The 23,232-nt window shown below is 36.6% G+C and overlaps 1 protein-coding gene across 4 annotated transcripts in view; it reads right to left on the bottom strand.

Annotated features, from left to right (window-relative positions):
- The window catches only part of fes (FES proto-oncogene, tyrosine kinase), a 40,464-nt gene that overhangs the window by 5,558 nt on the left and 11,674 nt on the right, over positions 1-23,232 (bottom strand). For 3 of the 4 annotated variants that reach the window (XM_048183722.1, XM_048183721.1, XM_048183720.1), the window contains 12 exons: positions 18,589-18,685; positions 14,942-15,125; positions 13,277-13,414; positions 11,341-11,460; positions 9,886-10,008; positions 6,793-6,982; positions 3,846-3,926; positions 3,530-3,766; positions 3,324-3,446; positions 431-484; positions 188-306; positions 10-104 (listed from right to left, as the gene is read on the bottom strand). In XM_048183722.1, the coding sequence (XP_048039679.1) occupies positions 10-104; positions 188-306; positions 431-484; positions 3,324-3,446; positions 3,530-3,766; positions 3,846-3,926; positions 6,793-6,982; positions 9,886-10,008; positions 11,341-11,460; positions 13,277-13,414; positions 14,942-15,125; positions 18,589-18,685 (1,561 nt within the window). The remainder of the gene's footprint in view (positions 1-9; positions 105-187; positions 307-430; positions 485-3,323; positions 3,447-3,529; positions 3,767-3,845; positions 3,927-6,792; positions 6,983-9,885; positions 10,009-11,340; positions 11,461-13,276; positions 13,415-14,941; positions 15,126-18,588; positions 18,686-23,232) is intronic. The other variant, XM_048183723.1, reaches the window with a different exon arrangement.

The raw sequence follows: 23,232 nt of genomic DNA, 5'->3' as shown, positions 1-23,232 counted from the left end.
TAGACGTACCTTGGACTAGCTCCATGATGATATATATTGGCTGTTTTTGTGTGCAGACGCCGATTAGCTTCACTATGTTCGGGTGGTCGTACTGTTTTAGGATCCTGGGATAGAAATGAAGATATGTTTAGTTAAATGAGAGTGTGTATGTGTGAGTATGTGGGTGTTCATCAGTGTATATACAAACCTGGCCTCCATTAGGAACTTGTTCTTGTGTTCTGCGGGTAGATTCTCTCGGCAGGCTTTCACAGCGACTGGCGTGTTGTCTGAACGCAGGCGGCCACTGAACACCTCACCAAAGTTGCCCTAAAAACATCCAAAGCATTACAAGAAGCAACATCATTAATAAAGAAGTGGTTTGAGAAAGTTATTTTTTATCTTTAATGAATTTTAAATCTTTTTATATAACACAGAAGATATCCGGGCTTACCCGACCAATGCTCTGTCCAAGGATAACATCATCATGCTCCAAGACCCACTTATCCTAAACCCCCCCCCCACAAAAAAATGAATTAATCTGTGCAAACTTAATAATGACTGGTCAATCACAGCACTCAGCCATCCTAGGTGTATATGACTTTCTTCTTTCAGACGAACACAATCAGAGTTGTATTAAAAAATATATTGGTTCTTCCAAGCTTTATAATGGGAGTGAATAGTAACCAATATTTTAAAGCCCAAAAAAGTGCATCCTTCCATCATTCCGTTAACGGAAGCCAGTGATTATAGTTTATAAAGTTATTAATATGGATATTTTTCTTACAAAAACGCATCGCTTTGCTTCAAAAGGCCTTTATTAACCCCCTGGAGCTGTATGGATTACTTTTATAATGGATGGATGCACTTTTTTTGGGCTTTAAAATCTCAAGCCCCATTCACTCGAGATTTTGTGTGTAGAGATTTTATGTGACGACAACTCACATAAGGTTGATTGGGATCCATACGCAGTTTATTGGTAAACGGCAAGCTCACAGTACAGGCAGGCGTGGGTCTTATCAGCAGTGTAAATAACACTGTCAGAGGCAGCACAATAGTTGTAGTCATAACCAGGCAAAGGATCAGGGTAGGCAGCAAACAACAGGGTAACAGCGAAGGCGACAAACAATCCAAGGTCAGTAATCCAAAAAAGGTCAATACACGGGCAGACAGAAACAGCAATCAAACTGATATGATCTGGCTGATATGAAATATGATATGATAATCAGGCCAGGTATGTGGGTGCTTGGGATTTGTAGTCCAGTTAATACTCGGGAGAGTGAGATCTCTGGTGGTCAATCGAGGGATCTTCGCTGGCATTCGTAACACATTATAAAGCTTGGAAGAGCCAGGATATTTTTTAATATAACTCTGATTGTGTTCGTCTGAAAGAATATAGTGATATACACCTAGGATGGCTTGAGGGTAAGTACATATTGGGATAATTTTCATTTTTGGGTGAACTATCCCTTTAATGGCCAATGCCCATATCTAGATATCTTTAATGCCCACTCTTAGTAGATAAAAAGACACTCCAAATATAAAGTTCAATTATAAACATTTAATGTTTAACTATTAAACGTTGATCTTCTAAGATGTATAAATGTCCTTTTGTCATTTGATGTTATTGCTAAAGGTTCTTTAAGAATCTTTGTGTAAAAGAGTTAAATTATGAACTTTTTTCTAGGTGGACCTTAAAAAGGATAAATAAATCATTATTATTAAATAAATGTAATAATTTAACAGTTTAAAATTAATTTAATAATTAAATAATACCAATAATAATAATTATTATTATTATTGCTATTATTATTATTATTATGGATGTATTACATATTTGAATAATTTAACAGTTTAACAATGTAATATTAATGTAATTATTAATTTAATTCTAACTACTACCACTAATAATAATAATATTTTTGGATTGTGAGTTATGGATATTTTTTTAATAATAATAATAATAATAATAATGATTTTTTTATTACATTATCATTTGAAAATATTCATAAACCCACAATCCAAAAATTTGAAAATAGTTTATCAATAGTTAAAGGATTAGTTCACTTCAGAATTAAAATTTCCTGATAATTTACTCACTCCCATGTCATCCAAGATGTTCATGTCTTTCTTTCTTCAGTCAAAAAGAAATGAAGGTTTTTGAGGAAAACATTCCAGGATTTTTCTCCATATAGTGGACTTCACTGGGGTTCAACGGGTTGAAGGTCCAAATGTCAGTTTCAGTGCAGCTTCAAAGAGCTCTACATGATCCCAGACGAGGAATAAGAGTCTTATCTAGAGAAATGATCGGTCATTTTCACAAAAAATAAACATTTATATACTTTTTAACAACAAATGCTCATCTTGCACTGCTCTGAGATGCGCCACGTGTAACGGAGGCCAGCTAGTAGTTGCTGTGCGAGTAAACCTCACTCCTCTGATCTCAAGAGATGCTCTAGCGACTGACGCTAGAGGTTGCAGCCTTTAGCCTCCTTGTTAGAGCGTCCGACTCCCACGCCGGAGACCCAGGTTCGAGACCCGCGCAGAGTGGGGTGAGAAGGACCTGGGTTAGAGGGGTTACACACGCATTACGTAATCACGTTGGAAAGGTCGCATGTGACGTAGGCAGAAGTACCTCGGTAGGGCGAAAAACTCCATCTCATTTTCTCCTCCAACTTCAAAACCGTCCAACATTGTTGTTTTACCTTTTTTGTAAAGGGCGTTTCACTTAGTCTTTGCACATTCGCTTTGTGGACACTGGATCAGGACTTCCACCTACGTCACGCATGACCTTTCCAACATGATTACGTAATGCGTGGCGCATCGCAGAGCAGTGCAAGACGAGCATTTGTGGTTAAAAAGTATATACATTTTTATTTATTTTAGAAAATGACCGATCGTTTCACTAGATTAGACTCTTATTCCTCGTCTGGGATCATGTAGAGCTCTTTGAAGCTGCACTGAAACTGACATTTGGACCTTCAACCCGATGAGCCCCAGTGAAGTCCACTATATGGAGAAAAATCCTGGAATGTTTTCCTCAAAAACCTTAATTTCTTTTCGACTGAAGAAAGAAAGACATAAACATCATGGATGATATGGGGGTGAGTAAATTATCAGGAAATTTTAATTCAGAAGTGAACTGATCCTTTAATCCTGTTAGTTAGTATATTCTGAAGTGGGCAGGGAAAGGGGAAGCTCTTATTTGGTCAAAGGGGAAATGATAACATTCAAAATGACAAAAAAAAAGGTCCAATTTACAACCTTGCCCAATATATATCAGCCTGTCACTACTCAGCAGTAATATGTATAGTAATCATGAGACGGATTTGGGATCAGTGGCAAACCTTGAGGATGGGTCTCTTCAGCACAATGTCTGTCCTCTTTGTGACGTTCTGATGGGAGGTGAGGAGGTGATTTATTAGCAGCGGTACAGAGGTGAAGCCCTCACCGTCAAGACGATACACACCCTAAAATAAACACACAAACATGTCAGCTTACCACTGCACACACCATGTACAGGAACAAAAAAGCACCTATAAAACTCACTCACGTCCGTACTCTGAATGAGGAAGTGCCGGCACTGGCCGCCCCAGTGCACAGACAACACGTATTCTTGTTTGCCCTGGCTTTCTCTAACTAGGAAGTCCCCATCGTTCTTCAGCAGTTCCTGAACCTCCAGACGGGGGATGGCACCGTGATACCAGCCCTGCTGCGTCAAGGGCTTCTCCGCCTCGGGCACCGGCGTCAGGGCGGGGGGAACCTGGCGAGATGTATAAAATACACTACTCTACAGAAAGTCGTAGACACAACAATGAGCGGGGAGGAGGAGCGAGAGAAAGACTGCCACCAAACCCAATACCACTAACCGTATACTTGGGCTTGAACAAGCTGCTGAGATGGCTCACGATTACGTCCATGTTGAGGTGCTTATGTTCTTTGTCACGCTCCTGCATGAAAACAACATGGCGAATAAAACAATGGCATGACAAACAAATCTGTACAACAAGATGCAAATGCTTTGACTAGCGCTGTCAGTGTCAGCAGGGCACAGGAAAAGCCATTAAATGTTAAAGGGATAGTTCACCCAAAAATGAAAATTTGATGTTTATCTGCTTACCCCCAGAGCATCCAAGATGTAGGTGACTTTGTTTCTTCAGTAGAACACAAATTATGATTTTTAACTGCAACCGCTGCCGTCTGTCAGTCGTATAATGCAAGTCAGCAGGAACTTGGACTATAAGAGTCAATAAACACGTACAGACAAATCCAAATTAAACCCTGCGGCTCGTGACGACACATTAATGTCCTTAAGACACGAAACGATCGAAACCGAACAGTATTTATATCATTTTTTACCTCTAATACACCACTATTTCCAACTGCATTCATCACTCGATTCGTGAGGTCTGATCGCGCTCTGACAGCGGCAGTGATGTCTCGCGCATATACTTCAATGAGTGCTAGACATCACTGCCGTTGTCAGAGCGCGATCCGACCTCACGAATCGAGTGCTGAACGCAGTTTGACATAGTGGTGTATTAGAGGTAAAAAATTATATAAATACTGTTCGGTTTCTCGCGCAAACCGATCGTTTCTTGTCTTACGACATCAATGTGTCGTCACGAGCCACAGGGTTTAATTTGGATTTGTCTGTGTGTGTTTATTGACTCTTATAGTCCAAGTTCCCGCTGACTTGCATTATACGACTGACAGACGGCAGCGGTTGCAGTTAAAAATCATAATTTGTGTTCTACTGAAGAAACAAAGACACCTACATCTTGGATGCTCTGGGGGTAAGCAGATAAACATCAAATTTTCATTTTTGGGTGAACTATCCCTTTAAAAGCACAAGATCGCAGCGGACATTCAAACTGATTTTTTATTATGAACATAGGACTGACCTGAAGGAAAATGCTAAATCTAAATCCAGGTAATAAACTTGGTCACTCGATATCTCTCTCACAATACTCTTCTACATAATGCAGTAAGCTTCAATGAACAAAATCAATAGAGAACAAACATATGTTTACGTTGCTAAAAGTGGTTGCTAAGACAGATTCAGCAACATACACACTCAGTGGCACAGCGATACTTATGTAATGCGATCAGCTGTATGTTTTTGGGAATTTTACAGTGGCTTTGAACGCGGCTCAACCAATCAGAATCAAGGGCCGGAACTATCCGTTTTATAAACAATAATATATACAGTTTACTACAATTTACAATAGTGTGGTTCAAAAACACTATAGTATTCACTATGAATTACTATAGTATTTTTTCACCTGGGTGTGTATTTATAGCCCTCAGTTTTATATTATATTATATTATTCTCAGGGCTTGACAATATTTAACTTTTTTGCTCTCCATCTACTGTGTCTAGTGGTTTTCCAAAGTTACTAGTCACTCAGCATTTTCACTGGCCACAATTTTGACATCAATACCATGGGGAAAAACTGCCATATAGATATTTTTAATATTATCTCATAATTTGGCAGCAGGTATATTAGGCTGCTGTCACTTTAAGACTTGATGCACGGATCCATTATACTGTTACACATGTGTTTTCTTTCTCAACTGTTTACGTTCACTTAATACAAACTGACTGTGTTTACTTGAATACTCACCAAGACTGGCATTTTGACATTATTTTGTTTATTTGACTGTTTAAGCTCAATAAGCAGTGAAAAATAACTTAATTTAGTACTGAGAGGCGGCTTTATGTGGCGCACTTTGGGTGTGAGCACAAAATCTGCATGAATGAATAAAATTATGTGCAATGTGTGCAGTCCCATGCCGAAATTCAAGCCCTGTAACACCAACAATATTCATCCGTAGCAAAGAAAAAGAGTGAGTGAGAAGAGGAGGGTTTGTGTGTCGACTCGCTGTCAGAGAGATGAAAGCTGGTATCGCGTGTCTATTCTGCATTTTCTATTGAGGTTTTAATGTTTTAAACATGAAAATAAACATTCTTGTATTCAAAACTAAAAAAAATTCACATAATGTATTTTCTCCTTACTGTATATACTCAAAATATTCTTTTTTTTTTTAAGCAATACATGTGTTTGGAGAACGTACAGTTAAATTGGGAGGTCAGCTGAACACAAATAAAAATGATTTACAGTGGAATCATGTCTCAGTCTTCTGATATATGTTAGAACCATATTCAGAAAGGTCAAACAGCAACATGCAAGTCAGGGGAGTTCAGAGTCAACAAGGTTGTGCAATTCTCATATTTCAAAATCAATGTAACAACACAGCATGACTGGCTTTGATACTTTACAGTACATCTCTATGGTGCTGCATTTTACAGCTTTGAAGAAGCCACTATATTCTTTACAGGGGCCATATCATTTTTTTTTATTATTTTTTTTTCAGTCCAATTATAATGTTCTATAAAGTTATAAAAGTTTCTACAAAGTTTCTGTGCAATAATTTAGTTTTCTCTCTATCCCTTAGAAATACATGGGCCTTATCATGATTCACTCTGGGGTTTAGAAATAATACTAGTTATCTATGCAACTTCTAGTTATCTTCCTTCTACCTTGACTAAATGGACCAAGTCAACAGATGTCAAGCCGAGTCAACATTTATTTTAAAATATAATGTAAAATCTCAACATTTCTCATGCTCTTATTACCCTGTCAACCTGCCAGTAAGGATGTTTGAAAAGTCAGATATGCAGCTTTTATAATACAGCTGGATAAACTTGGAAAATCCAAAGGTTAATCTAAGTTATCCTGAAACCTTTTCAGCAAATGTGTAGGAATATCTGAAGCTCTCAGGACAGATTTATTGAGATGAGACTGGACTCACTGAGTTGTTGGAGGTGACAGATATCCGATCATCATCCAGGACAACAGTTGGGACCTCATTATTGCCCAGAGACTGAAGTTTATCGGCCAGAATCCTCCGCTGGGCCTCCAGACGAGCGCGAGCCACCATGGACAGAACTACCTGCTGTCTGCTGTCCTCCAGAGCATTACGCTTACTGAACTGATACACCCTAAAAAAACAAGGGAGGAGGACAAGCTCACATTAATGCAAAAAGTGGTGAGAATTTGGTGAAATCTGGATGTTCCTAATGCTTTAAAATTATTTGATTTGATTCATTTTGATTCATTTCCTTTTATTGCCACTGTTGAGGCACAAGAAGTTGATATACACTACATATAATATATTGCAGAATGCTTCCATTAAAGGTGTAATAAGTAATTTCTGAGAAACGCTGTTGAAAGTGGATCAGACCTAGCACCACAATGAACTTGTAGTCAATCAGCAGAAGGGGGCATGTTCACTCATAATGGGGGAGGGGAGAGAGTAAGCCAATCAGCAGTAGGGGGCGTGTCTACTCATGATGGGGAAGGAGAGCGAGTGAGCTATTCAGCAGGAGGGGGGGCGTGTCCACTCATGATGGGGGAGGAGAGAGAGTGAGCCAATCAGTAGTAGGGGGCGTGTCCACTCATGATGGGGGAGGAGAGAGAGTGAGCCATTCAGCAGTAGGGGGCGTGTCCACTCATGATGGGGGAGGAGAGAGATTGAGCCAATCAGCAGTAGGGGGCGTGTCAACTTATGATGGGGGAGGAGTGAAAGTGAGCTATTCAGCAGTAGGGGGCGTGTCAACTCATGATGGGGGAGGAGAGAGTGAGCCAATCAGCAGTAGGGGGCGTGTCAACTCATGATGGGGGAGGAGTGAAAGTGAGCTATTCAGCAGTAGGGGGCGTGTCTACTCATGATGGAGGAGGAGTGAAAGTGAGCTATTCAGCAGTAGGGGGCGTGCCCACTCATGATGGGGGAGGAGAGAGAGTGAGCCAATCAGCAGTAGGGGGCGTGTCAACTCATGATGGGGGAGGAGTGAAAGTGAGCTATTCAGCAGTAGGGGGCGTGTCAACTCATGATGGGGGAGGAGAGAGAGTGAGCCAATCAGCAGTAGGGGGCGTGTCAACTCATGATGGGGGAGGAGTGAAAGTGAGCTATTCAGCAGTAGGGGGCGTGTCAACTCATGATGGGGGATGAGTGAAAGTGAGCTATTCAGCAGTAGGGGGCGTGCCCACTCATGATGGGGGAGGAGAGAGAGTGAGCCATTCAGCAGTAGGGGGCGTGCCCACTCATGATGGGGGAGGAGAGAGAGTGAGCCAATCAGCAGTAGGGGGCATGTCAACTCATGATGGGGGAGAAGTGAAAGTGAGCTATTCAGCAGTAGGGGGCGTGTCCACTCATGATGGGGGAGGAGAGAGAGTGAGCCAATCAGCAGTAGGGGGCGTGTCCACTCATGATGGGGGAGTAGAGAGAGTGAGCAAGAGATTTGTAGAAAGACTGTAGAAAGAGAGATGGCTACAAAATTCTCTTTCAGAAGATGTGTAATAGAGCCCCCTACCATATAACATATAACAGTGAAAACATGGATTGCCGGAAATTTTATGTCAATGGCGGGGAAGCGTTGTGTCATAAATGACATATAATTCTGTCAATGGCTGGGAAAGAGTTAAACTTGACTTATTTTATGTTATTTATTGCAGCCTTTCACTTCACAGCTCATGCACCAGCAGGATAGTTGCTAATGTCTGTTCTCAACTTTTTTTTTTCATAATAATGTACACTAATGAATCATGCACAATAAGACCAGAAACATTTATTATGAAAGTAAATGGTCAATTTTTTGTTCATCACACATAAAAGCACCATTTCTGTTTCTGCTGTATAATACACAGCAGTGATGGACATCTGATATTAAACATGATGGCAGTGTGTACTGCAGGTAAGATGTTTGAATCTACTTGGAGCATAACTTGAGCTATCTGGTTGCTCCAGGGAAAAAGCTTCTGCTAAATAATTACTTACTAGGTGTGCAACGGTTCTTTGTAAAAAATCGAACCTTACCATTCTCCACCCATAGTTCAGCATGCACTTGCACCACGGTTCATCTCAAATGTGATGACCCATACGCATCTATAATATGGTTTGTTGAAAATAACACCACGTAAAAACAGACAGACAGAGTTCAGATAATGTATTTTTACGCATTCTGGCTTCCCCTAAACTTAGTTCAATGCGAGTGCCGTATGCTCTAACATGTTCAGTCATTTATGCCGTCATCACCTGTGTGTTAATAGCGTGTGAGCGCAGGTGAGACCTGAACAGCACACGTTACCTGTGTTTAAACTAAAAAGTAAACTCATCCGAAACATGCACACGGAAAGCCGCGTCTCGAACAACGCGCTAATATTGAGTTCTCTTTCAAGTCTTGTGCTTGAATGGACAAATTCACACAAAAATTATGTCAGCATGCCTGGTCTTGGCAAGTATCCTAGCAAACATAGTTGGTAATGTCTTAAGTCAAGAAAGATAACGTGTGTATCAGTGGCAGTATTTTGGATCCATGCATTAGTCCTAAAGTGACAGCAGCCTATATTCCTGCTGCTGTCTGTGTTTTTAATGTTAATCAAACTACAAAAGACAAGGAAATCACGCACTGCTCTTGACTGAATAGCTTTTGTAACTTTAATCTTTATTTAATTTATACAGTGAAGATTATATGCAATGTTATTTTACATTTGATCATTTTATTCCATTTCTGTGCCTGAAACTACTGTTAGACACCTAAATAACCTGAAAAGCACTGTTTATTTTATTTGTATCTTTGGTCTATTGTATTTATAGCTGCTGTTGCTTGTAGCTTGATTATTTGTTCTTTTTTTCTTTATTTTTATTTGACAATAGCCCTTTTTTCCCTGAACATGAGCACATATCGAGCCATTGACCCTAAAACCGTGATGTGAGTAATTTGAAGCACCACTATTACTTACATAAAAAAGATGTGTAAACTTCCTTTTTGAACTCTGTTTGGCATTTAAATTGCAAATCTGGAGCAGAGGAGTTCAGCGATCTGTGGTGCGCTCACAGACTCACCTCTGGCCGATGTTTGCAGAACCTTCCTCATCCTGCAGATCCAACTCCAGCTGGTTGACAGTTGCCTGCTGGGAACCAAGAGTACTAGCAAGACACAAGAGCTCCTCCTCCACAGCAGTGAGCCTTGCAGAAGAGAAAATATGAGAAGCCATGAGAGCACAAAATGAGTTGTGATGCGATAGAATATAGTCAAATTGCTGAGGGCCAGAAATACCGAGTAACACATTATATAAGGAAATATGTGTGTGAATCATGGAGCGTGACTATATATTTGCTTGCATGTCAGGCCTGGCGTCAAGAGGGGGCTGTTTATTCAGTTAAAGTGATCGGCTTTAGTCTGTGGTCCTTTTATAACTTTCCTGAGTGTGTGAACAGCTTTGTGTAGTGCTGTTTTCTTCACTTCAGATGCAAAAGTATGTGAGCAGGTTGTGATGCCATGATGAATATATGTTTTTGTGCTTTCTACATGACCACATGATGAATTACTAAATGTGTGTTTAAAAAAGTATTTGGAAAAAACAAACAAAACAGTTTAACGCACTTTGCAGCTTGTGTGCAGCTTTGTTGTAGAAAACGACATAATGGGTTGAGATGTTCTGCTTAGAGAGTGGATTTGAGTGTGTAAGTAATTGGAAAAACCAATTATCTGGTTCCTAATAAGCTTAAGTTGATGCCTTATGGCCAAAACACGTGCACACACACAATAATCAACTGAAAAGCAAACAGACTATGCAAAAATACAGTATCAGATAGATAGATAGATAGATAGATAGATAGATAGATAGATAGATAGATAGATAGATAGATAGATAGATAGATAGATAGATAGATAGATAGATAGATAGATAGATAGATAGATAGATAGATAGATAGATAGATAGATAGATAGATAGATAGATAGATAGATAGATAGATAGATAGATAGATAGATAGATAGATAGATAGATAGATAGATAGATAGATAGATAGATAGATAGATAGATAGATAGATAGATAGATAGATAGATAGATAGATAGATAGATAGATAGATAGATAGATAGATAGATAGATAGATAGATAGATAGATAGATAGATAGATAGATAGATAGATAGATAGATAGATAGATAGATAGATAGATAGATAGATAGATAGATAGATAGATAGATAGATAGATAGATAGATAGATAGATAGATAGATAGATAGATAGATAGATAGATAGATAGATAGATAGATAGATAGATAGATAGATAGATAGATAGATAGATAGATAGATAGATAGATAGATAGATAGAGTTCATTTCCTAACCTCCAAAAAACACACATTAAAAAAGATTGCTCCAAACATTCATATGACAGTTTCAGAAACAATCACAAGGATCCTGAGGGTTAGGATTTCACTTCTGTCTTTCTATGACATTTGTGGTTTCACTTGCACTATTATGCTACCCAGCGATGAAAGAAGAAGAACCTCACCGATGCTGGATTCCTTCTACTGTGAGCTCATTGAGCTGCAGATCTTCAGGCATCAGACCTTCAGCATCCTCCAACAAACTGCTGTCAAACTCCACACATGCAGGAATCTCTCCTCTCGACCTGCACATAAACATACATGGGTCAATGACGTGACGGGTCATTTTTTTGTCCAAAGGCCTTAATAATAATAAAACACAAAGATATGCCATCCAAAGCATGTAAGGTAGTACAACTAGATCTCTTATATTGAATACAAAAGGTTTTAATTATATTTTGCTACATATAAAGGTATTTTAAAGATTTTGAAGTGTCAAAAGGTCATTCGGTTTAACCGTCCAAAGGCCAATACAGCCATTTCATTTGTGATTAAAACATCTTAAAATGTAATAAATGTATATATTTTTTATTCTGGCATGATTTCATAACATCATATATCAACATAGTGCAAAATGGTGTTAAAATTATGTGTAGAAGTCGTTGCTTTGTTATGAGAATTTCATTGATGTCATTCGGAGTAACCGATATAAAGGGACCATTTTGGATCAAGCATGCAGTCAATATCATGTGACAGGATGTGACATCATTCAGACACCTGCAAAGGACCACATGGTCATGAAGCAAAGTAACTAACTCTCTCTTAACTATCTGATAAATTCATGTTTTCACTTGATCATACACATGTCCCGAAACATCAGGTCATTCGGTACAACCGCTATAAAACATGGAAAATGTTGTAATATTCTAAAAACTTGTACTAAATATTAAATGTCTGATCGTCCTTTTGCTAGATAGCTAGTAAGCTAACTAGCTGGCTAGCTGGTAACACCTTACAATAAGGTTCATTAGTAAAACATTATTGTATTAACTAACCACGAGCAATACATTTGTTAATGTATTTACTAATCTTCGGTAACGTTAGTTAATGAAAATACAGTTGTTCATTGTTTATTTATGTTAGTTCACAGTGCATTAATTAATGTTAACAAGATTTTAATAATGTATTAGTAAATGTTGAAATTAACATTAACAAAGATTAATAAATGTTGTATAAGTGCAGTTCATTATTAGTTCATCTTAACTAATGTAGTTAATTAATGTTAACTAATGAACCTTATTGTACAGTGTTACCAGCTAGCAAGATATCAGCCTGTTAGCATTGTTTGAAAATACTGTCATTCGGTATAACCAAAAGTGTCATTCGGTAAAACTGAAATTTTGGTTAAATCGAATGACTTTTTTGGTGACAAATTGTAAAAAATGACAAAAGCAGTGTTAATTGATTATAAAACCCACATAATCTCATTGTTAACAACACTTAATAAAACTTCAAAATTAATTATATCTCCATTATGTTTTTTAAACTTTTTAATAACCTTATTCGTCAATGACATGTGCATACAGAAAGATCCCAACTATCCTTTTAAAGGTAACATGAAAGGAAATTTCCAATATATTTAAAATGCATAATATATAACAGAATATTTATAAGGAAATCATGCAGAAAAAGACTTGATTTTATCAGTCATGATTTGATTGGACTGTAAAAACTGGGCTATGATGTTATTAGCTATATTATGTTGCCCAACCCACATGGCCGAAGCTGTTTTGCCAGTGATCATTTATTTTTGGACTTATTTTATGTTATTTATTGTAACCTTTCACTTCACAGCTCATGCACCAGCAAGGTAGATCCTAATAAAATATTGTGAGATTGTGAGCAACTGTTTGGGTTTTTTTTTTTTTTTCTTTCTTTAATGCACACTGATGAATCATGCACAATAAGACAAGGAACATTTGCTATGAAAGTAAACAGGGTCAATTATGATTTTATGATGTTGACTTTAAGAGATAAGAAGTTTCCAACATCCTTTTTTCTTCTGGTGCACGTTCCCATCGCATTCAACAAAAACTGGGAACAAAAGGGAACGGTATATACCTGTTCTGCTGAATGAAGCTCTCGTACTCTTTGTGGGGCTGGATGGCCTTCAGGGCATTGGCCATTTCAGTGTGAACACTGACCACCTCTTCATGAAGCAAACTGGACAGATCAAAATATTCCTGCAGAATCTCCTTCCTAAGAAAAAGTAAGTCACATTAGTCATGTGTATTTTCAAGCACAAGACTCTCAGCAAAATTACTTCCTCTCTTTAACTAACTGTAACTATGAGTAACAACTATTTACATTGCTTGTGAGAACTAAACTAGATGACATATCACACATTGAGAAAAAGCAGAAGTCTATAACTGTCACTGTACTGTCTCTCTTAAAATAAGGCAATGAGTGCGCCGGGGTATAAAAATGTGGCCAAAATATCCTAGCAAAGGTCAGTGCGTATTAGTGAGGTGAAGCCGCAGCATCAAGGTCCCACCCACACTCAATCGCAAGCACAGCTGTCAATCATGTAGCATCAAAAAACTAACTAAAACCAAACTTATGGTGAAACGAGCACTTGAACATACGTCTGCGAGATGAGAACTACTTAAAAAATGATAGAAATAATCTTTGGAAAAAAAGTGTTTGAAGTGTAATTGGATTTTTCAGTTTGGATCTCGTCTCATTTGATTACATGGAGAGGGCGGAGTTTATGACCTATACTGCAGCCAACCACCAGGGGGCAATCGAAATGCTTTGGGGGGTGGGGGCATCACCTACCGGCATGAGCGAGTGGTAGGGGGATTAAGTCACATTCAGTTATGAATCAAATGTAATAGCATATTTTCAAATTCAAAACGACGAAATTTCATAGTTCAGTAGCTTTCATCCCTGGATATTACTGTCGGTCGTTCAACATTCCTCTCGTGAAACAGTTGTCAAATATTAAATGTTTAGATACTTACATCTTTCCACGTACTCTTTCAGCAGTAAAACTAAAGTGTTGTGCAGGAATTCGCACTCATCTTCTGTGAGCGGTAAAGCCCCGCCTTCTTTGATCTGATTGGCCATCTCACTCATTTTGACTCATTGACGAGTGCTGTTAAACCACTAAGACAGAGCAACCTAAAAACTTTTTGTCATCCTAACAACAAACAGAGCTATCAAATAATGGGGGACAAATTGGCCATTTCTAATTCTTTGGGGGGACTATTTCAAACATTTATATCTTATCTTTTATATTTAAAATACATTTACAATGAACAACTGTTATACAGAGTAAAAAACATATCTTAGGCCTATCTAATGCAGAAGACAACGCCTGTTTTCGGAGTTGCGTAGATGTTGATAGTTGAAGAGTCAGCGTTAGAGTCCCCCCACTGCTTTAGCTGTGGGTTTATTAAAAGAAATGATGAATATTCATTTTGTTTATTTTGGTATTTAGCATAAGCGTAAACTAAAGCGGGAACAGAACGAGAAGAGAGTCGACTTGGGTACCGAGAAGTTGCGAGAGAATGGGTCTTCTTGGTTTTTCAGTATAGTATTTATAAATAATTTAGACTTAACTTACTCATTCTACCCACTAAAATAATACGGTAAGACAAATAAAATAAGATTTTTTTCATTCATAGCTCAGACAAAATCATAATGCAACTGCACAGCTTTGTGATTAGCTTTGTGATTTCACTGTTTAACATTAAAGTGCTGATGCTATTGATGTTGACTCACAGAATAAGCACCATTTCCTCCTGTAGCGTCTGCAGAGCTCCCAGCAGGGCTGGCTGACTTTGACCATAGTGGAGTTGGTGATGCACCTGGGCGGCCTTCACTGACAGCACATACTCGTTGTGGTGTTCATGCAGTTTCAGAGTGGCTTTGATGTAGCGCTCCTTCGCTTTTTCACGTTCTTTGTCTGTACAAAAGGCCAACCACAAACACACATGAACTTGTAAGAGAAAGGTGACTTTACAGCTATATATCAGTAAGGTACAAGAGGCTGCACAACATGCAGTGGACTGTAATAATAATAATAATAAATATAGATGCAAGCAGCAATTAAGGGGCGAAGCACAAAGAAGGCATCATAAGTCATGCCAGCTTGGCTGAGAGCATCAGACCAACTGCAACAATGAGCAATTAAAGACATTTTAAGATGATTTTAGGTAAAACGGCTGAAAAATCATAAATACACTCACTAGTATTATGATTTAATGGTTTATCACTTTTGACTAATAGGTGGCGTTGTTATGAAATTGACGCGGTGTGGTCAGAGTAAGGTGACAATGACAAAAAGTTTAGTGTCAATATGTCAAAGCATTGCCTCAGACTTATTTTGGCATTATGCCATCAACAAAATGGTTTCGTCTATCAACATGAAATCCATATTGTTTTGCTGGCACGGTCTATGATTTGACTCAAATTTGGTGAAAGTTGTACAAACGGTCTAGGAGGACTTTAAAAAGTAAGTTTTCAAAAAAAATCTAAATGGCGGACAGGAAGTTTGGCTGACTATGGGAAAACTGGTATCTATGTTCTCGGCATGACCCAAGGAATCTATTTAGACCAGTTTCAATACAGTAAGCAAAGCTAATCAAAAGCTATTAGCATTTCATTATAATTTCTGACCACAAGGTGGCACTGTATAGAAACTTTCTGAGTACCGTCAGGGCATGGTGCAGATGACACCGAGTTTTGTAACGATATGCCAATACGTTCAAAAAATATAGCATTTTATGACAAAATTCAAATTGGCCGATGCCCAAAATGGCTGATATGGCTGCACCGAATCTAAAGAGACCAGTTTTGTGTTTTTTGGCCAAACTGTTCAGAAGTTAGAAGCAAAAAGAGCCATTTTCATGTCTCCTGAACACTAGGTGGCACTGTGCCGAAACTGTGCAGGTACCCTAAGGTCATGGTTGTCATAAACAGCAAGTTCGGTCAGAATACGCTAAAGCGTTGTGGAGATACAAGCCTCACATCAATTCAACTTGAACTCCATAACTTTTTGTCGCCATGGTCTGAAAATGATCTGGTTCAATTGTCGTGAAAATCGGAGCATCGGGCAAGGAGGAGTTCGAAAAAGTTGTTTTTTTGGAAAATTCAAAATGGTGGAAAAATTTGTATGATGAAAAATTGTCATAGGATGCAATCGAATCTAATTTTGTTTCTAACCCTTACGGTTCAAAAGTTATTAGCATAAATGTGCTACCAGCAGTCTAAACTTTGGAGGATGGAGTTTGAGACTTTTTTTTTAGAGACTTGTTAGAGACAAACCAAAATTGCTGTGGTTAATGTTCAGACTTTCCTCTATCTGTGTGCAAATTTCATAACTTTCCTGCAGGTGGTTCTATGGGCTGCCTTAGACTCAAGAGTGGAAGAAGAAGAAGAAGAAGAGGAAGAACACTAATGATTACAACCTTCAGTGCTTGGCCCCTAATAATAACAACAATTCACAATTTAGCACTGCTATTCACACTGTAAAAATGACTTTAATTTGTAAATAAAACAAACATTACTGGAACGTACAAGAAAATACTATTTCAGTCTTTCTACTTCAAAATTTCATGGTTAATTCAATGTTTTAATTGCCAATTCTGTGTAATTATTTGTGAAATTTACTAGCAATTCCCAAATGAAAATTGTTTGAAATAAAATCCAATCAGTTTTTTTTTCGGTGTATATTTTCTTTACAATAAAATATATATTTTTTACAATATTTACCATCTTAGTTCATGATATTTGAACTTAGGTTAAGACTTTTATTTAAATTATAATAAAAAATTATACAATTATATTAATAATTACACTACCATTCAGTGGGGTCACTTCAACTTCAGATGACATCAATCAATCTAACAATATAATGTGACACTAATGTGAGACTGAGTAATGATGCTGTAAATTGACTATATGCACGGTTACTTCCTGGTTGTGGTTAAGCCAGCTCGGGCATTTCCGGTGAACTGTTAGCTGGTCATTCTGTACTTGCTGTACATCGACACAAAACCATCAGTGGTTGACATTTTAATGTTGTATTCATACTTTCATGCAATTATCACATTTACCTAATTTGCCAATAAACCAGTTTTATTGATTGCAATAAAGACGAAGCTATTGGGACCGTTTAAAAACACTGTGTCTGTAATTAGACGTGCACATGCATTTTTTTCCCCCAGCGCTTCAAATGTTATTTTTAATGCGATGACCACAAACATTACTTGTTCATCCATTGTAAAACCGAACGTTTAAAAATGTAGGAAATTCAATATTTGATAGAAAACACTTATTTAAAAATAAAAAAAGACAATAATTACCACTATAACCAGCAGGTGGCGGCAGAGTAGCATTTATTTGCGCAAATATCAGCCATTTCCTCTAATCGTTTTTCAATTAGTTTAGTTTTTGACTAAATATTAAGCTTTATAAAATAATTAGGTTTACATTTTGTCAATGTGAAGTATGAAATACTCAAAAAAATCCTATGAAAAACAATAACTTTTCTTGTGAATGAATGACACAGAAAGCGAGCACCGCACTTTCCCTTTGTAATCACAGTGCAAGATCAATGATTTCAGCACACTTGTAAAAACACATTTTATTCAATTTATTCTAAAGTGCACTATAAATATTTAATTTTTGAAGCTTTTTTTCACATAAAAGTGTGAAAACTGAAGGTCGAATTGAATTTAGCCAAGGAGGAAAAATGAGGTACGTCTTTATTGATTTATTTTTTATGCTGTCTTACGTTTGAATAACTAAATTAATGCTATGCCTGACTATTTAAGTGATTATATTCTGATTATAAAATAAGTATTACACTACTGATGCTCAACACACCAGCAAATGACATCTCACCGCAAGTTTGAGCTATCTTATATTAATGCGGAAGTTCTAAAGAACGCTCTGTGCATATAGCCCATTCAGCTTTACCAGCAAAGGAATAACTTACAATTTAAAATATATTCAATTAGAAAATAGTTAATTTAAATTGTAATAATATTTCACAATATTATATTTTTTACTATATTTTTGATCAAATAAATGCAGTCTTGTTCAGTGGCGTGCACTGGGTTTGGGTTCGTGCCCTGCCCCTTTAATCACTAATAGTACCTTTCGGTCATTTTGTGGTGCCACCGGAACGCAATTTCACCCCCCTCCTCTCTCTCTCTTGTTTCCTCCTAAGATTTCTCTCCTATTGTCTGAGTACACAAGTGCCTTGTTTATACATAATATCCTAAAATTGTTCCGTATTTAAACATTAAACAGTTCCTCTTATTGTACATGCATCTCTTTCATCACAAGATATGCTTTTCAGTCAAAATGAAAGAAAAGTGGCCAAGCTTTTTAGAGAACTAGACAGCACAGAGGCATCCTACCTTTGCTTGCTTCTTGGTATTTTCTTTTCGCCTGCGCCGCGTCCCGTACCAGCTGTCTGTAACTGGACTTGAGCCGGTCCAGCTCGGTTTGGGTGACCTAACCTTCCACAACAGGACACAAAATAAAAACAAATAAAAATCCAGGGTTGCAATCAAACATCTTAAGGACATTACAGGATGCTGAGGGGCTAGATTCACCGCTGTCAAAAAATTACAAAAAGCTGTGCACATCCTAGACCCAAGTTGGGCTCAGGTGCAGGACAAAAAAGATAAAGATAAATAGAAAAGAAATACAAATTTCTGCACGCTGAAGAAACACAAATAGAAATCAAAAAGTCATGTGTTTCAGATACACACAAAATAATGTCAAAATGCAGGTCTTGGCGAGTGTTCATGTAAACACAGTCAGTTATGCTTTAAGTGAATGTAAACAGTTGAGGAAGGCGTGTCGGGGCTGATGGCCTCATGGGCAGCACGCCGACATGTAGCGGCAATGTGCTTCGGGCGACCCGAGTTCGAGTCCCGGCTCGTGGTCCTTTCCCGATCCTGTCCCCCTCTTTCTCTCCCACTTCGCTTCCTGTCTAATCACTGTCCTATCATAATAAAGGCAAAAACGCCAAAAAAAAAAAACCTCATGTGTAACTGTATAATGTATCTGTGCATCAGGTCTTAAAGTGACATCAGCCTAATAAACCTGCTGCCAAATTATGAGATTATTTAGATATTTTTAATATGGAAGTTTTTCTCCATGGTATCAATATCAAAATTGTGGCCAGTGAAAATGTTGAGTGGCTAGTAACTTTGGAAAACCACTAGACACAGTGACTGGTGAGCAAAAAAGTTCATGTCAAGCCCTGCATATAATATATATATGTATATTTGCCACATGACTTTTTGATTTCTATTTGCGCCACATGATTCTTAGGATGTCTTTAATTGATGCTATCACTTGTTTCAGTAAAGAGTTGCATCTCACTTTGTAAATTGTGCCTGATGAAGACCTGATTGGTTGAAACATTGTGCTGTTCATATATATATATATATATATATATATATATATATATATATATATATATATATATACACACACAGTCAAACCAAAAATTATTCAGACATTTTTGATATATTTTTACTAGTGGGTCCAGGCCACTATAGTTCATTTATGTAAGTGAGGATAGCAAAATAAAGTAAACTGTGACATATTAGACCTGACCATGCTTTGTTTAAGTGTTATCTGACATAATTAAGATAATTTTTTTTCTGACACAGTTTAACTCTGAGATCTTGTCATATTTTATTACCATTTTTTAAACTATAGTGAATGAACTGAATTAATGAATGAAATGTTCAAGGTGTCTGAATAAATTCTGGTCGACTGTGTATATATATATATACAGTACAGTTCAAAAGTTTGGAACCACTAAGATTTTTAATGTTTTTAAAAGAAGTTTCGTCTGCTCACCAAGGCTACATTTATTTAATTAAAAATACAGTAAAAAAACTGTAATATTGTGAAATATTATTATAATTTAAAATAACTGTTTTCTATTTGAATATACTTGACAAAGTAATTTATTCCTGTGATGCAAAGCTGAATTTTCAGCATCATTACTCCAGTCTTCAGTGTCACATGATCCTTCAGAAATCATTCTAATATGCTGATCTGCTGCTCAAGAAACATTTAATGTGTACAATTGTACAAAATATTTGTGTACAATATTTTTTTTCAGGATTATTTGATGAATAGAAAGTTCAAAAGAACAGTGTTTATCTGAAATCTAATCTTTTGTAACATTATAAATGTCTTTACTGCCACTTTTGATTGATTTAATGCATCCTTGCTGAATAAAAGTATTCATTTATTTAATTTCTTTTCAAAAAAAAAAAAAAAAAAATTCTTACTGACCCCAAACTTTTGAACGGTAGTGTATAATGCTACAGAAGCTTTGTATTTCAGATAAATGCTGTTCTTTTGAACTTTCTATTCATCAAGGAATCCTGAAAAAAAAAGTACACAACTGTTTTCAACATTGAAAATAATCATAAATATTTATTGAGCAGCAAATCAGCATATTAGAATGATTTCTGAAGGATCATGTGACACTGAAGACTGGAGTAACGATGCTGAAAATTCAGCTTTGCATCACAGGAATAAATTACTTTGTCAAATATATTTAAATAGTACACAGTTATTTTAAATTGTAATAATATTTCACAATATTACTGTTTTTTACTGTATTTTTAATTAAATAAATGTAGCCTTCGTGAGCAGACGAAACTTCTTTTAAAAACATTAAAAATCTTAGTGGTTCCAAACTTTTGGACTGGACTGTACTGTATATATATATATATATCAGTCGAACCAGAATTTATTCAGACACCTTGAACATTTCATTCATTCATTTAGTTAATTCACTATAGTTTAAAAAATGGTAATAAAATATGACAAGATCTCAGAGTTAAACTGTGTCAGAAAAAAAATATCTTAATTATGTCAGATAACACTTAAGACATGGTCAGGTCAAAGTGTCTGAATAATTTTTATTGGTAGTCCACTGTATGAAGAATGTTTGGGTCTAATATGTCACAGTTTACTTTATTTTGCTATCCTCACTTACATAAATGAACTATAGTGGCCTGGACCCACTAGTAAAAATATATCAAAAATGTCTGAATAATTTTTGGTTTGACTGTGTGTATATATATATATATATACATATATATATATATATATATATATATATATATATATACACACACACACCCACCCACATACACACACACACACACACACATATATACACACACACACACACACACACACACACACACACACACACACACACACACACACACACACACACACACATATATATATATATATAGTATGGAGCTGTAACTGTGCAGACAATTTTATTTCTTTGCTATTTATAGATTCACTGCTGACGATCAATTCGACATATTATTAGCCTGGTTTAGATATGAGGAAGAATATGCACCATATTGAGCTAATAATAGTTTTAAAAGCTTCCAGGCTCAACATAAGTAATGCCAATTGGACATAATGGTTTATTTTATTGCAGTGGTAACCTTCTATATCTTTTGATGCTGATGTACAAATTCATGCATTACTGGGTAAAAGCCAAATCAGAAATGAAATCTATATTGTGACCAACATGGAGAGGATGCCTAACAAAACCCAGCAACAAAACTACTGAAGGGGAAATAAAATATGACCATGACTACCTTATGTTTGTTTGCTGCTTAATGTCCTATATAAATGGCATCTTTCTACTTCCTGATTTTTATAACTGCGAAGGTTACCAACGTTAAAACCATTCAAGAGTTCACAGAAACCATCTAAAGACCCACAGGCAACTCTTGTTTTAGTAATGGCTTCATGTTAAGAGACCAAACTAAAATTAAGCTTCAGTATGGAAATGCGAAAACCACACGTATGTTGATTAAAACAAATGATAAGTGCTATTTGATTACTTATATTTCCTCTTTCTATTGTATCTAATATTAGATTCTGCCAAATGTCTAAACGCATACACAAAGCCAAATGTGTGATGATTAGATTCTGAAGAAAATGTGAGTGATGCCTGTATGTGAAAAGACTGCAGATACAGTGGATGTAGTGAGTGGCCTGTAGATGTGTAGATATGCGGTTTCTAGTTTGTGTATTTTAGCATGCTGTGAGGTTGATCTAAAAAGAGCCCCCTCACTTTGCTTTACTTTCACATTTTTTAAAGAATATGATACTTTTATTCAGAAAGGATACATTGAACTGATCAAAAGTGAAAGTTGAGGCATTTATAATGAATTCTGACAAAAATATTAAGCAGAACAAATGTTTTCAACAGTGATGATAATAAGATTTTTTTCTTAAGCAGCAAATCATCATATCAGAATGATTTCTGAAGGATCATGTGACACTGAAGATTGGAGTAATGATGCTGAAAATTCAGCTTTGATCACAGAAAAAAATTACATTTTAAAGTATAATCAAATATAAAACAGTTATTTTAAATTGTAAAAATATTTCACAATATTTCTGTTTTTACTGTACATTTGATCAAATAAATACAGCTTTGGTGAGCAGGAGACTTTTTCAAAAATATTAAAAAAATCTTACTGAAAGGCAGTATATATATATATATATATATATATATATATATTCACACACATACACACACACACACACAAAGTATTTCCACCTTCGATGTGTGACTAGTTTTACTGGCTCTTTTCACATGTGGTTTGGTCTTATGATGAAGATGATTATAACTTTTGGGAAGCTATTTGAATAGAACGTTTCTGTGTAAACCTTGAATTTTACAGTTAAAGGGACAGTTCACACAAAAATTTAAATTCTAAATAAATAAAATAGTTGTATGTATATACTGTAGTTGTACCACCTGACATGGAAAGTGTACCAACCTACCCATACTTGAAATTACTAGTTTTTAAGAGATCTACAAACCTTTTCCACAAGGATAAGTTGGATTTTCATGTTTATTGTTATTATCTTGTCAATTCATAATAAAAGAGCTATGTTTGCAGTCGTGCCACCCTGACATTTGAGAGCATACAAATTACTGGACAAAAGTTTTTCAAGCATCTCAACTACTGATATTTATA

This window comes from Megalobrama amblycephala, linkage group LG3 (assembly GCF_018812025.1).
Source record: "Megalobrama amblycephala isolate DHTTF-2021 linkage group LG3, ASM1881202v1, whole genome shotgun sequence".
Classification (NCBI taxonomy): Eukaryota; Metazoa; Chordata; class Actinopteri; order Cypriniformes; family Xenocyprididae; genus Megalobrama; species Megalobrama amblycephala.
Note: the sequence above shows the minus strand (reverse complement) of the source record. Positions and strands in the feature narration are given on the sequence as shown.